The sequence below is a fragment of the Bombina bombina genome, chromosome 7 (genome assembly GCF_027579735.1).
Source record: "Bombina bombina isolate aBomBom1 chromosome 7, aBomBom1.pri, whole genome shotgun sequence".
Classification (NCBI taxonomy): Eukaryota; Metazoa; Chordata; class Amphibia; order Anura; family Bombinatoridae; genus Bombina; species Bombina bombina.
Genome location: NC_069505.1, coordinates 116,599,687 through 116,615,764, shown reverse-complemented (window position 1 = coordinate 116,615,764; position 16,078 = coordinate 116,599,687). Strand labels below are relative to the sequence as shown.

The 16,078-nt window shown below is 39.4% G+C and overlaps 1 protein-coding gene across 1 annotated transcript in view; it reads left to right on the top strand.

Moving 5' to 3' along the window:
* The window catches only part of PARVA (parvin alpha), a 293,074-nt gene that overhangs the window by 144,066 nt on the left and 132,930 nt on the right, over window positions 1-16,078 (top strand). The window contains exons 2-3 of the mRNA XM_053720259.1: window positions 15,768-15,857; window positions 15,937-16,007. Of these exons, the coding sequence (XP_053576234.1) occupies window positions 15,768-15,857; window positions 15,937-16,007 (161 nt within the window). The remainder of the gene's footprint in view (window positions 1-15,767; window positions 15,858-15,936; window positions 16,008-16,078) is intronic.

Genomic DNA, 16,078 nt, shown 5'->3' with positions numbered 1-16,078 from the left:
AAAAAACGAAAAACTTCTTGTACCAAGTTGTCTTCTTAACTTAATTAATAAAACATGTAGTTTCAGCAAGCCCATCTCATATCCTTATTCTTACAGGACATATCCTAATCAAACTCAACATGCCATAAAGAAGACTTATTAACTTCGCTCAACAATAGACCTTATCTTCTCGCCCCCTTTTTCTTTCTTATCTTTCTACCTTCCCTTCTCTTTCCTTTCTTTCTTCGATTTTATACCCGCCCAGGGCCTTGTACTTACTTCAACGTTACAAATTCACAACCTCCAATTTAATTCCCCCTGAAATAAGAAAGTTGAAAAAATAGGCAAAAGGAAAAAAAAATAAAAAAAAAATCTTCGTCTCATACCACAAAACTCAAGAAGCGGCTTACAAATAATAAATAACAAAACACAGACAAACAAAACAACAAAACAGAACAAAACAAGACAACAGAAAAAAAACAAAAAAAAAAACATTCCTCTTCTCTCCCTCGCACCCCCTTCTCAGTCCCCTCAACACTGTGGGAAGCAACCAGATATTAGGGCTATACTGAAATAATTCGATTTTCTTAAGGGATAAATTATTTGCTTTTGTACCCTCTCTGAAAGTGTCAAGAGTACCTTTAACCACTTCTGAAAAAAAGCTACTTTCTTCTCCTGTGTTATATTTATATTAAATTGTTCCATATTCATCTGAACCAGAATCTTGTTATTGAATTCTTTTATTGCTGGACTAGATTTAGATTTCCAAGATTTTAATATAACATTTCTTCCAATTAGTATGGACCTGTTAATTAAAGCTACATTCTCTCCGTCTATTATATTAGGATATAGAAAAAATATATGTTGTGCTTCTTATTTACATTTTTTTCTAAAAACTTATTTACCCAGTGGTTAACCCTATTCCCAGTTTTTTTACCTCAGGATAAAAGATCTAAGGGTAAATCTAAAGCTTCTAAACGTTTTCATTCTTTTCGACAGAAAAAGGAACAGAAACCAAATCCTTCCCCCAAAGAATCTGGTTCCAATTGAAAACCTTCTTCAAGTTGGAATAAATCCAAGCCTTTTAAGAAACCAAAGCCAGCCCCCAAGTCTGCATGATGGTGCGGCCTTCATTCCAACTCAGCTGGTGAGGGGCAGATTAAAGTTTCTCTTGTAAGGTGTATCCAGTCCACGGATAATCCATTACTTGTGGTATATCCTACAAAACATTTGGGCAGATTCTGTCCAAAATCATTGGATTCAGAGTATTGTCTCTCAAGGGTATTGAATAGGATTCAGAGTAAGACCTCCTGTGAAAAGATTTTTTCTCTCACGCATTCCAGCAAATCCAGTGAAGGCTCAAGCTTTTCTGAAGTGTGTTTCAGATCTAGAGCTTTCAGGGGTAATCATACCAGTCCGTTTCAGGAACAGGGTCTGGGGTTATATTCAAATCTATTCATTGTCCCAAAGAAAGAAAATTCATTCAGACCAGTTCTGGATCTGAAAATGTTGAATAGTTTTGTAAGTGTGCCAACTTTAAAAATGGTAACTATAAGGACTATTCTGCCTTTTGCTCAGCAAGGTCATTATATGTCCACGATAGACTTACAGGATGCATATCTTCATATTCCGATTCATCCAGATCACTATCGGTTTCTGAGATTCTCTTTTCTAGACAAGCATTACCAATTTGTCATTCTTTTATTTGGCCTAGCGACAGCTCCAATAATTTTTTCAAAGGTTCTCGGTGCCCTACTCTCTGTAATCAGAGAACAGGGTATTGCAGTGTTTCCTTATTTGGAAGATATCTTGGTACTAACTCAGTCTTTACATTCTGCCGAATCTCACACAAATCAACTAGTGTTTCTTCAAAGACATGGTTGGAGGATCAATTTACCAAAAAGTTCCTTGATTCCTCAGACAAGGTTCACCTTTTTAGGTTTCCAGATAGATTCAGTATCCATGACTCTGTCTCTAACAGACAAGAGACAAATAAAATTGGTTTCAGCTTGTCGGAACCTTCAGTCTCAATCATTCCCTTCAGTGGCTATGTGCATGGAAGTTTTAGGTCTCATGACTGCAGTATCGGACGCGATCCCCTTTGCTCGTTTTCATATGAGACCTCTCCAGCTTTGGATGCTAAAACAATGGTGCAGGGATTATACAAAGATATCACAGTTAATATCCTTAAATCCCAATGTTCGACTCTCTTTGACTTGGTGATTAGACCACCTTCGTATAGTTAAAGGGGCCTGTTTTGTTCGTCCAACCTGGACTGTAATCACAACAGATGCAAGTCTTTCAGGTTGGGGAGCTGTCTGGGAATCTCTGACAACACAAGGGTTTTGTAAACCTCAAGAGGCGAGATTACCAATCAATGTTTTAGAACTCTGTGCTATTTTCAGGGCTTTTCAGGTTTGGCCTCTGTTGAAGAGAGAACCATTCATTTGTTTTCAGACCGACACTATCACAACTGTGGCATATGTCAATCATCAGGGTGGGACTCACAGTCCCCTAGCTATGAAAGATGTATTTTGGATACTTTCATGGTCGGAATCCAGCTCTTGTCTAATTTCTGTGGTACATATCCCAGGTGTAGACAATTGGGAAGCGGATTATCTCAGCCATCAGACTTTACATCCAGGGGAGTGGTCTCTCCATCCAGATGTGTTTTTTCGGATTGTTCAGATGTGGGGTCTTCCAGAAATAGATCTGATGGCTTCCCATCTAGACAAGAAACTTCCTAGGTACTTGTCCAGGTCCAGGGATCCTCAGGCGGAGTCGGTGGATGCGTTAGCAGTTCCTTGGTTTTACCAACTTGTTATATCTTCCCGTCTCTAGTTCTTCTTCCAAGAGTGATTTCGAAGATCATCATGAAACAATCGTTTGTGTTTCTGGTAGCACCAGCATGGCCTCACAGGGTCTGGTATGCGGATCTTGTCTGGATGTCCAGTTGCCTACGTTGGCCACTTCCTTTAAGACCAGACCTTCTGTCTCAAGGACCATTTTTCCATCAGGATCTCAAATCGTTAAATTTTAAGGTATGGAAATTGAACGCTTAGTGCTTAGTCATAGAGGTTTCTCTGACTCAGTAATTAATACTATGTTACAGGCTCGTAAATCTGTTTCTAGGAAGATTTATTATCGAGTTTGGAAGACTTATATTTCATGGTGTTCTTCTCCTAGCATTCTTTTAGAATTCCTAGAATTTTACAGTTCCTTCAGGATGGTTTGGATAAAGGTTTGTCTGCAAGTTCCTTAAAGGGACAAATCTCCCCTCTTTCTGTTTTATTTCACAGAAAGATTGCTAAGCTTATTGATATTCACTGTTTTGTGCAGGCTTTGGTCCATATCAAGCCTATCATTAAATCTTTCTCTCCTCCTTGGAGTCTTAATTTGGTTTTGAAGGCATTACAGGCTCCTCCTTTTGAGCCTATGCATTCTTTGGATATTAAACTATTTTCTTGGAAAGTGTTGTTCCTTTTGGCTATCTTTTCTGCTAGAAGAGTTTCCGAATTATCTGCTCTTTCTTGTGAGTCTCCTTTTCTAATTTTACATCAGGATAAGGCAGTTTTGCGGACTTCATTTAAATTTTTACCTAAAGTTGTGAATTCTAACAACATTAATAGGGAAATTGTTGTTCCCTCTTTGTGTCCTAATCCTAAGCATTCATTGGAGAGATCCTTACATTCTCTGGTTGTTGTAAGAGCTTTGAAATATTATGTTGAAGCTACTAAAGATTTCAGGAATACTTCTAGTCTATTTGTTGTCTTTTCTGGTCCTAGGAAAGGTCAGAAAGCGTCTGCCATTTCCTTGGCATCCTGGTTAAAGCTTTTGATTTATCAGGCTTATTTGGAGTCAGAGAATCACAGCTCATTCTACTAGATCAGTTTTCACTTTGTGGGCTTTTAAGTATGAAGCTTCAGTTGATCAGATTTGCAAAGCAGCAACTTGGTCTTCTTTGCATACATTTACTAAATTCTACCATTTTGATGTATTTGCTTCTTCGGAAGCAGTTTTTGGTAGAAAGGTTCTTCAGGCAGCTGTTTCAGTTTGATCCATTTGCTTATGTTTTAAGTTTTTTTCTTTTCAATTATGAGAAAACTTATTTTTTTGGATGTGGATTTAATTTTTCCAGAGCAAAATGGCTGTTTTTATTTTTATCTGTCCCTCTCTAGTGACTCTTCTGTGGAGTTCCACATCTTGGGTATTAATATCCCATACGTCACTAACTCATGGACTCTTGACAATTAAATGAAAGAAAAAATAATTTATGTAAGAACTTGCCTGATAAATTCATTTCTTTCATATTGGCAAGAGTCCATGAGACCCACCCTTTTAATGGTGGATATGTTTTTTTGTATAAAGCATAATTATATTTTCAGTTCCTTTTTTTAATGCTTTTTTACTCCTTTCTCTATAACCCCACTACTTGGCTATTCGTTAATCTGAATTGTGGGTGTGGTAAGGGGTGTATTTATAGGCATTTTGAGGTTTGGGAAACTTTGCCCCTCCTGGTAGGATTGTATATCCCATACGTCACTAACTCATGGACTCTTGCCAATATGAAAGTAATGAATTTATCAGGTAAGTTCTTACATAAATTATGTTTTTTATGTTGTTACCCAAATTAAATGGCTGAAAAGCTCAGATATTTTTTAAACTATTTTCTGACGTTAAGGAAAATGGGTAGTGGGAACTTTTATTCCTATATAAATCGATATGTACAGCTGAAATGTGTTGAGATTTTTAAATTTGTTTTAAGTAAAGCTAGATCCAATTTCTTCAATAAAATGAGATTATTTCTCCAACATAGGTGTGTCCGGTCCACGGCGTCATCCTTACTTGTGGGACATTCTCCTCCCCAACAGGAAATGGCAAAGAGCCCAGCAAAGCTGGTCACATGATCCCTCCTAGGCTCCGCCTTCCCCAGTCATTCTCTTTGCCGTTGTACAGGCAACATCTCCACGGAGATGGCTTAGAGTTTTTTAGTGTTTAACTGTAGTTTTTATTATTCAATCAAGAGTTTGTTATTTTAAAATAGTGCTGGTATGTACTATTTACTCTGAAACAGAAAAGAGATGAAGATTTCTGTTTGTAAGAGGAAAATGATTTTAGCAACCGTTACTAAATTCGATGGCTGTTCCACACAGGACTGTTGAGAGGAATTAACTTCAGTTGGGGGAACAGTGAGCAGACTTTTGCTGCTTGAGGTATGACACATTCTAACAAGACGATGTAATGCTGGAAGCTGTCATTTTCCCTATGGGATCCGGTAAGCCATTTTTATTACAGAAAGAAAAAAAGGGCTTCACAAGGGCTTTCTAAGACTGTAGACATTTTCTGGGCTAAATCGATTTATATTTTATACTCCATAGCCTTGAGGAATTATTTTAATCTTGGGAATTATGTAAAATAACCGGCAGGCACTGTATTGGACACCTTATTCTCTAGGGGCTTTCCCTAATCATAGGCAGAGTCTCATTTTCGCGCCTGTATTGCGCACTTGTTTTTGAGAAGCATGGCATGCAGATGCATGTGTGAGGAGCTCTGATACATAGAAAAGACTTTCTGAAGGCGTCATTTGGTATCGTATTCCCCTTTGGGCTTGGTTGGGTCTCAGCAAAGCAGATACCAGGGACTGTAAAGGGGTTAAATATAAAAACGGCTCCGGTTCCGTTATTTTAAGGGTTAAAGCTTCCAAATTTGGTGTGCAATACTTTTAAGGCTTTAAGACACTGTGGTGAAATTTTGGTGAATTTTGAACAATTCCTTCATACTTTTTCGCAATTGCAGTAATAAAGTGTGTTCAGTTTAAAATTTAAAGTGACAGTAACGGTTTATTTTAAAACGTTTTTTGTACTTTGTTATCAAGTTTTTGCCTGTTTAACATGTCTGAACTACCAGATAGACTGTGTTCTGAATGTGGGGAAGCCAAGGTTCCTTCTCATTTAAATAGATGTGATTTATGTGACACAAAATTTAGAGAAAATGATGCCCAAGATGATTCCTCAAGTGAGGGGAGTAAGCATGGTACTGCATCATCCCCTCCTTCGTCTACACCAGTCTTGCCCACACAGGAGGCCCCTAGTACATCTAGCGCGCCAATACTCCTTACTATGCAACAATTAACGGCTGTTATGGATAATTCTATCAAAAACATTTTAGCCAAAATGCCCACTTATCAGCGAAAGCACGACTGCTCTGTTTTAGAAAATACTGAAGAGCATGAGGACGCTGATGATATTGGTTCTGAAGGGCCCCTACACCAGTCTGAGGGGGCCAGGGAGGTTTTGTCTGAGGGAGAAATTTCAGATTCAGGGAAAATTTCTCAACAAGCTGAACCTGATGTGATTACATTTAAATTTAAATTGGAACATCTCCGCGCTCTGCTTAAGGAGGTGTTATCCACTCTGGATGATTGTGAAAATTTGGTCATTCCAGAGAAACTATGTAAAATGGACAAGTTCCTAGAGGTCCCGGGGCCCCCCGAAGCTTTTCCTATACCCAAGCGGGTGGCGGACATTGTAAATAAAGAATGGGAAAGGCCCGGTATACCTTTCGTCCCTCCCCCCATATTTAAAAAATTGTTTCCTATGGTCGACCCCAGAAAGGACTTATGGCAGACAGTCCCCAAGGTCGAGGGGGCGGTTTCTACTCTAAACAAACGCACCACTATACCCATAGAAGATAGTTGTGCTTTCAAAGATCCTATGGATAAAAAATTAGAAGGTTTGCTTAAAAAGATGTTTGTTCAGCAAGGTTACCTTCTACAACCAATTTCATGCATTGTTCCTGTCACTACAGCCGCGTGTTTCTGGTTCGATGAGCTAGAAAAGGCGATCAATAATAATTCTTCTTCTTATGAGGAGATTATGGACAGAATTCGTGCTCTCAAATTGGCTAATTCTTTCACCCTAGACGCCACTTTGCAATTGGCTAGGTTAGCGGCGAAAAATTCTGGTTTTGCTATTGTGGCGCGCAGAGCGCTTTGGTTAAAATCTTGGTCAGCGGATGCGTCTTCCAAGAACAAATTGCTTAACATTCCTTTCAAGGGGAAAACGCTGTTTGGCCCTGACTTGAAAGAGATTATCTCTGATATCACTGGGGGCAAGGGCCACGCCCTTCCTCAGGATGGGTCTTTCAAGGCCAAAAATAAACCTAATTTTCGTCCCTTTCGCAGAAACGGACCAGCCCCAAGTGCTACGTCCTCTAAGCAAGAGGGTAATACTTCTCAAGCCAAGCCAGCCTGGAGACCAATGCAAGGCTGGAACAAAGGAAAGCAGGCCAAGAAACCTGCCACTGCTACCAAGACAGCATGAGATGTTGGCCCCCGATCCGGGACCGGATCTGGTGGGGGGCAGACTCTCTCTCTTCGCTCAGGCTTGGGCAAGAGATGTTCTGGATCCTTGGGCGCTAGAAATAGTCTCCCAAGGTTATCTTCTGGAATTCAAGGGGCTTCCCCCAAGGGGGAGGTTCCACAGGTCTCAATTGTCTTCAGACCACATAAAAAAACAGGCATTCTTACATTGTGTAGAAGACCTGTTAAAAATGGGAGTGATTCATCCTGTTCCATTAGGAGAACAAGGGATGGGGTTCTACTCCAATCTGTTCGTAGTTCCCAAAAAAGAGGGAACATTCAGACCAATCTTAGATCTCAAGATCCTAAACAAGTTTCTCAAGGTTCCATCGTTCAAAATGGAAACCATTCGAACTATTCTTCCTTCCATCCAGGAAGGTCAATTCATGACCACGGTGGATTTAAAGGATGCGTATCTACATATTCCTATCCACAAGGAACATCATCGGTTCCTAAGGTTCGCATTCCTGGACAAGCATTACCAGTTTGTGGCACTTCCGTTCGGATTAGCCACTGCTCCAAGGATTTTCACAAAGGTACTAGGGTCCCTTCTAGCGGTGCTAAGACCAAGGGGCATTGCAGTAGTACCTTACTTGGACGACATTCTGATTCAAGCGTCGTCCCTTCCTCAAGCAAAGGCTCACACGGACATTGTCCTGGCCTTTCTCAGATCTCACGGGTGGAAAGTGAACGCAGTAAAAAGTTCTCTGTCTCCGTCAACAAGGGTTCCCTTCTTGGGAACAATAATAGACTCCTTAGAAATGAGGATTTTTCTGACAGAGGCCAGAAAATCAAAACTTCTGAACTCTTGTCAAATACTTCATTCTGTTCCTCTTCCTTCCATAGCGCAGTGCATGGAAGTAATAGGTTTGATGGTAGCGGCAATGGACATAGTTCCTTTTGCACGCATTCATCTAAGACCATTACAACTGTGCATGCTCAGTCAGTGGAATGGGGACTATACAGACTTGTCTCCGACGATACAAGTAAATCAGAGGACCAGAGATTCACTCCGTTGGTGGCTGTCCCTGGACAACCTGTCACAGGGGATGAGCTTCCGCAGACCAGAGTGGGTCATTGTCACGACCGACGCCAGTCTGGTGGGCTGGGGCGCGGTCTGGGGACCCCTAAAAGCTCAGGGTCTTTGGTCTCGGGAAGAATCTCTTCTACCGATAAATATACTGGAACTGAGAGCGATACTCAATGCTCTCAAGGCTTGGCCTCAGCTAGCAAAGGCCAAGTTCATACGGTTTCAATCAGACAACATGACGACTGTTGCGTACATCAACCATCAGGGGGGAACAAGGAGTTCCCTGGCGATGGAAGAAGTGACCAAAATCATTCAATGGGCGGAGACTCACTCCTGCCACTTGTCTGCAATCCACATCCCAGGAGTGGAAAATTGGGAAGCGGATTTTCTGAGTCGTCAGACATTTCATCCGGGGGAGTGGGAACTCCATCCGGAAATCTTTGCCCAAATCACTCAATTGTGGGGCATTCCAGACATGGATCTGATGGCCTCTCGTCAGAACTTCAAGGTTCCTTGCTACGGGTCCAGATCCAGGGATCCCAAGGCGACTCTAGTAGATGCACTAGTAGCACCTTGGACCTTCAAACTAGCTTATGTATTCCCGCCGTTTCCTCTCATCCCCAGGCTGGTAGCCAGGATCAATCAGGAGAGAGCATCGGTGATCTTGATAGCTCCTGCGTGGCCACGCAGGACTTGGTATGCAGACCTGGTGAATATGTCATCGGCTCCACCATGGAAGCTACCTTTGAGACGAGACCTTCTTGTTAAAGGTCCGTTCGAACATCCGAACCTGGTCTCACTCCAACTGACTGCTTGGAGATTGAACGCTTGATCTTATCAAAGCGAGGGTTCTCAGATTCTGTCATTGATACTCTTGTTCAGGCCAGAAAGCCTGTAACTAGAAAAATTTACCACAAAATATGGAAAAAATATATCTGTTGGTGTGAATCTAAAGGATTCCCTTGGGACAAGGTAAAAATTCCTAAGATTCTATCCTTCCTTCAAGAAGGTTTGGAGAAAGGATTATCTGCTAGTTCCTTGAAGGGACAGATTTCTGCCTTGTCTGTGTTACTTCACAAAAAACTGGCATCTGTGCCAGATGTTCAAGCCTTTGTTCAGGCTCTGGTTAGAATCAAGCCTGTTTACAAACCTTTGACTCCTCCTTGGAGTCTCAATTTAGTTCTTTCAGTTCTTCAGGGGGTTCCGTTTGAACCCTTACATTCCGTTGATATTAAGTTATTATCTTGGAAAGTTTTGTTTTTGGTTGCAATTTCTTCTGCTAGAAGAGTTTCAGAATTATCTGCTCTGCAGTGTTCTCCTCCTTATCTGGTGTTCCATGCAGATAAGGTGGTTTTACGTACTAAACCTGGTTTTCTTCCAGTTTCAAAGAAGGAACGTTTGTTGCACAATTTGGATGTTGTTCGTGCTCTAAAATTCTATTTAGATGCTACAAAGGATTTTAGACAAACATCTTCCTTGTTTGTTGTTTATTCTGGTAAAAGGAGAGGTCAAAAAGCAACTTCTACCTCTCTCTCTTTTTGGATTAAAAGCATCATCAGATTGGCTTACGAGACTGCCGGACGGCAGCCTCCTGAAAGAATCACAGCTCATTCCACTAGGGCTGTGGCTTCCACATGGGCCTTCAAGAACGAGGCTTCTGTTGATCAGATATGTAGGGCAGCGACTTGGTCTTCACTGCACACTTTTACTAAATTTTACAAGTTTGATACTTTTGCTTCTTCTGAGGCTATTTTTGGGAGAAAGGTTTTGCAAGCCGTGGTGCCTTCCATCTAGGTGACCTGATTTGCTCCCTCCCTTCATCCGTGTCCTAAAGCTTTGGTATTGGTTCCCACAAGTAAGGATGACGCCGTGGACCGGACACACCTATGTTGGAGAAAACAGAATTTATGTTTACCTGATAAATTACTTTCTCCAACGGTGTGTCCGGTCCACGGCCCGCCCTGGTTTTTTAATCAGGTCTGATAATTTATTTTCTTTAACTACAGTCACCACGGTATCATATGGTTTCTCCTATGCAAATATTCCTCCTTTACGTCGGTCGAATGACTGGGGAAGGCGGAGCCTAGGAGGGATCATGTGACCAGCTTTGCTGGGCTCTTTGCCATTTCCTGTTGGGGAGGAGAATATCCCACAAGTAAGGATGACGCCGTGGACCGGACACACCGTTGGAGAAAGTAATTTATCAGGTAAACATAAATTCTGTTTTTCACCTATTTCCTTGGGTACTGTCCATTTGGTGTGCTTTTTTGAGTTTTGCTTTGTTGTACTATTGTGACCTCTCTGGAAACTAGAAGCTACAGAGTACCTGTCCTTCAAAGCCATTGGAGATACCATGCAGAAAAATGGCTTATGCATCATAGCAACGCTTATAATGTGCGTTTGTTATTTTTTTTTTCTTCTTTTCCTGCAAAGTAATTAAATTGAGAGGCTGGAGTGAATTATAGAAGATCCAGAACTCTGGTACTTAATATTCTACACATATCTGCCCCTAATTTAGCACAAAGAGGATATAATACTAAACAAGATATGCCCCTGGACTGCATAACAATGCAAATTTTGCTTTGCAGGGCATTTGTGAAGTGCGTACTTGCTACTGCTATATATTATGCATACATTACTACAACTTTCCTTGATTCTATTTTTTAAAAAAAAATAATTTCTTGTATCTACCAGGTGCAAGTTATTATTTTGACGTGGCAGGTCCACATTTCACATTTTTCCTCTTTACAGATGGGAATAATTGTGAATTGTAAATAGCCAAAGCAACTAATGAACATTAAGGCACCTAAAGGAACAGTAAATTCAGCAGATTTGCATAATCAACAAATTCATCATAACAAGACAATGCAATAGCACTTAGTCTACACTTCAAATGAGTAGTAGATTCTTTGCTGACAATTTTCAAAGTTTGTTTCCTTTCCTACTGTGTCATTTGACAGTCATCAGCCAATCACAAATGCAGATACGTATATTCTGTGAATTTTTTTAAAATTGCATGTTCTATCTGAATCAAGAAAGTTTTCATTTTGACTTGAGTGTCCCCTTAAAGCCTAGACATGTGTTAATTGGTTTCTGCAAAGCAGGTGGGTGTATGAGAACATTCTGACCATACAGCAGCTATGTCTGGTCTGACATCAGCACCTGGAGCCATTTTAGAGGTGCCAGTCTCCATGTTAGAGAGGCTAAAGCAGTCTTTTAAAACACACTTTAAACAAATTGTTTTGTTCATTGTTAAAACATCTCTACTTTTTTGTTTGTTTTTTACATTTCTAACACTAAAAATTATAAAAATGTTCCAATGTTGCCCATTTCTTTCTGTTTATGCTTGTATGCACATTTTGTGAGGCACCAGTTCCTACTGAGCATGTGCAAGAATTTACAGTGTATACGTATAATGCATCTTGTAATTGGCTGATGGCTGTCACATGGTGCAAGGAGAAGGAAAATGGAAATGACTTTTGAAATGTATCAGTAAAAAAAGTATTTGAGGGACCTCTCAGTACTGATAACATTTTTTAGATAATCTCCCTAGAGAAACCCCATATAAAACTCCAACATTTTATTTTGTGACTCAAACAGAGCATGCAGGTTTTTAATAGTTTCCAATTTACTTAATTCCCAAGGTAATTCTTTGTTCAAGAGATACTTAGGTAGGTGTCTCGAGCACTAAATGCCAGGAAATAGTTTTGCCATTTAGTGTTCTTGCAGATAGATACCATTCTTACAAAACTGCTACTATATAGTGCTCCAGACACGTGCATACTCCTGAGCTTACGTCCCTGCTTTTCAAAAAAAGATACCAAGAGAACAAAGAAAATTTTATAATAGAAGTGAAATTTTTCTGTCCCTTTAATGGTCCTTTAATTTCAGATTTGCACTGGCCATGATCTTAAAGGATGAGAAAGAACTGAATAACATTGTAAAACTCTGCCTATAAGCATAAGACAATGTGGATGATTCATTATCTGAAGGATAAACTGTAAATGAAGGCTAATTGCGTAAATTGTTATATTATTCTTAGGATAAATATTAAGGGGGGGGGGTCACTGTATACAAATAGTTACATATAAATATTTTTAGTCTCTGCACATTACTCTCTTCTTGCATGTTAGAATCCATAATGGTAATAAATGTAGGATAAACTATTTTATTTGGCTATGCGCTAGACTACAGTTGTAAATTTAGAATGTAAGCGGCTATAGCACGCTAATATTGCTAGTGCACTTCCATACTGCATTTATGTGCGCAGATTACAAATAGTTGGTTTGATTCTTTTTGTGGCTTGACATTTTGTGTACATCCCGCAAGAGATACAAAGTGGTTACAATGTCTAGCACTGGCACACAAAAAAATTAAAAATGTTTTTTTCCTCAACTACTCCTTCACCATCACACTATTAACCTATGCAACCAGGCCACCACCACTGTTAACCCCTTAACCCCCAGACCTACAAGTAATAGAACCCCTAACCCAGGGCTTGACAAACCCGGGAGCCAGGGTGCCACTGGCTCCTAGAATTTTTCCCCAGCTCCTAATTGTTTGGGTTATTCTCCATATATCTATATACAAAAACCACTTTCTGGCTCCTAAATATTCTTACTGGCTCCTAAATTTTAAATAGATTTATCAACCCATGCTAACCGATTAGACACCCTAACATTATTAACTCTAACCACCAAAAACCACCATAGCAATAAAGCCCCAATGCAGTTAACCCTTTAACAAGTTGTCCGTATCAGCCTTTGAGAATTAACAGGGAGAAGAAAATCAATACTCCTGTAAAAATTCAAATTTCAACATTTTTACTCAACGTTTTTTTCAGGTTCAAATATTTTTGACATGTAAATGCTGCTCTTTCATATTCTAGAACATTTTTGAGTACAACGTAATTTTAAGATACACAATATTTGCTTGGGGTGGGTGCATCACATAAAATATTCTTGCATGGTCCAAAGTCCAAGAGCCAGGTATTGGTAACCGTGTTCTAGGACATTTATAATGTGAGTGTATAGATCTTGCTTAGCAAATCAATTTAGGGGAAAAAATGCAAAGAAACAGAAGAAATCTGTTTCAGTCAAATCAAATCCATATACTTTAAAGGACCAGTAAATACAGTAGATTTGCATAATCAACAAATGCATGATAAAAACACTATGCAATAGCACTTAGTCTGAACTTTAAATGAGTAGTGGATTTTGTTTCTAAAAAAAGTTATGTCTATTTCCACGCCTCCCGTATCATGTGACAGCCATCAGCCAATCACAAATGCATATAGGTATATGCTGTGAATTCTTGCACATGCTCAGTAGGAGCTGGTGACTCAAAAGTGTAAATATAAAAAGATTGTGCACATTTTGTTAATGGAAATAAAATGGAAGGTTGTTTAAAATTGCATTTTGTATCTCAATCATGAAAGTTTAATTTTGACTTGAGTACCCCTTTAATTCTCCAGCCACTACAATGTAGTCTAGATCTTTGCATTTCTTAAGGTAGCAGATTTTATTCCTTTGTCACACAAAATTTAAAAATATCCTCCTGCTTCCAGGTGGGCTTTTGCAAATGAATAGTGCTTGTTCTGTATCTATAAACTGCAGCATCACTTTATGTATTATGGGTATATTTGCAATCAAACTCTATGTATGGGGCAGGAGGAAATCAAATTAAAACACAGACAGAATTACCAAAGCATTCCTTTGGCCAAGATAATATGAGTTAGCAGTGTGTCTGTTGATTGGTAACCGTTCCATCAGCTGTTCCATACAATGTGTACCTGCAGCTTAGGATGTCATGTGTTAATTTGTCTTGTTTGTCCTTCAGTTGGGCTGCTGTTTCACTGGCTATAGGTTAGTGCCACTGTTTATAAAGTCCGACATTTGCTCAGCAGTTGGACTGTACATTTTGCACACTGGACAGGCACAATGTATCTGGTGTCTGAAGCAACATTTTATTCCTCTAAAATGGCAAATGTAATTACACCATCTTTTGCTCCTTGCTGCATTTTGTTTATTGGAAAAATGAGTCCTCGGCCCACATAATGGGTCTCTTTTGTGCTCCGTCCTTTAGCAGTAAGCGTAAACAGAGAGAGATGCTGTACAGCAGTTTGCATATTTCCTTGGCGGAGAGTCAGCAGATAATGGAATGAAAATGATGTTCCTGTACAGAATCATTTCCTGAAAAATACTTTCAATTAAATCAAATCTCTACCCTTCTCATACGGACTGTAACTTTGTATTTCACAAGATGCGACATGGGTAAAGTGAGCAGTGGAAGTAGGTTACAGTTTAGCCATTGAAATATGTCAATATAGCAAATATCATTTTGCTAATTTATAAAACATGTTTGTAAACTGACAATAATAATAGATACATTACCATTCAGTTTACTGTACTTTGTCTTTAGTAATGCTGTTTGTTGTTAGTCTGATAAACTCACTGCTTTTACTGAAGCTGTCATGGCGTGTTGCAGCATATGACACAATACAGTATAGGAAGCACTAAACTGAAAATGTTTAAAGGGACAGTCTAGTCAAAATTAAGATTTAGATAAGGCATACAATTTTAAACAACGTTCCCGATTACTTTTATCATCAAATTTGCCTTGTTCTCTTGGTATTCTTAGTTGAAAGCTAAACCTAGGTAGGCTCATATGCTAATTTATAAGCCCTTGAAGGCCGCCTCTTATCTGAATGCAGCTGACAGTTTTTCAAAGCTAGAGGGCACTAGTTTATGTGTACCATATAGATAACATTCTGCTCATGCCCGTGGAGTTACCTAGGAGTCAGCACTAATTGGCTAAAAAGCAAGTCTGTCAAAAGAATTGAAATAAAAAGGCCGTCTGCAGAGGCTCAGATACAAGGTTATCACAGAGGTAATAGGTAATAAAGGGATTATCTATCTTTTTAAACAATACAAATTCTGAAGTAGACTGTCCCTTTATGAAACATTTAAAGGGATACTGAACCCACATTTTTTCTTTCATTATTTAGATAGAGCAGGCAATTTCAAGCAACTTTCTAATTTTCTCCTATTATCAATTTTTACTTCGTTCTCTTGGTATCTTTATTTTAAAAAGCAGGAATGTAAGCTTACGAGCCGGCCCCACTTTGGTTCAGCACCTGGTTAGCGCTTGCCGATTGGAGGCTATATTTAGCCACCAATCAGCAAGCGTTATCCAGGGTGCTGAACCCAAAATGGGCCTGCATGTTAGCTTAAATAAAAGATATCAAGAGAACAAAGAAAAATTGATAATAGGAGTAAATTAGAAAGTTGCTTAAAATCCCCTGCTCTATCTGAATCATGAAAGAAAAAAGTTTGGGTTCAGTATCCCTTTAAACAGTTACCTTAGAATCACTAATTTTTCCTCTTTTGTATGTTGCAGTGTCTGAACTTCAAGAGGAAGGGATAAATGCTATCAACCTACCTCTCAATCCAATTCCCTTTGAACTAGACCCTGAGGACACCATGCTTGGTAAGTAGCAGTTATACTTAGAATAACGCCTTGTACATAATACATTATTTTCAACAGCCTGTTGTGCTTTGTCTTTAAGAGGAAAATGAAGTCAGGACAATGATTGATCCATATTCAAGAAGTGACCCCAGGCTTCAAGAACTAATGAAGGTAAGTGACAGTCGCTCATATGGCGATAATCCCTATCATGATTAATTCACGTTGGTCAAAGTTTCTTAAAT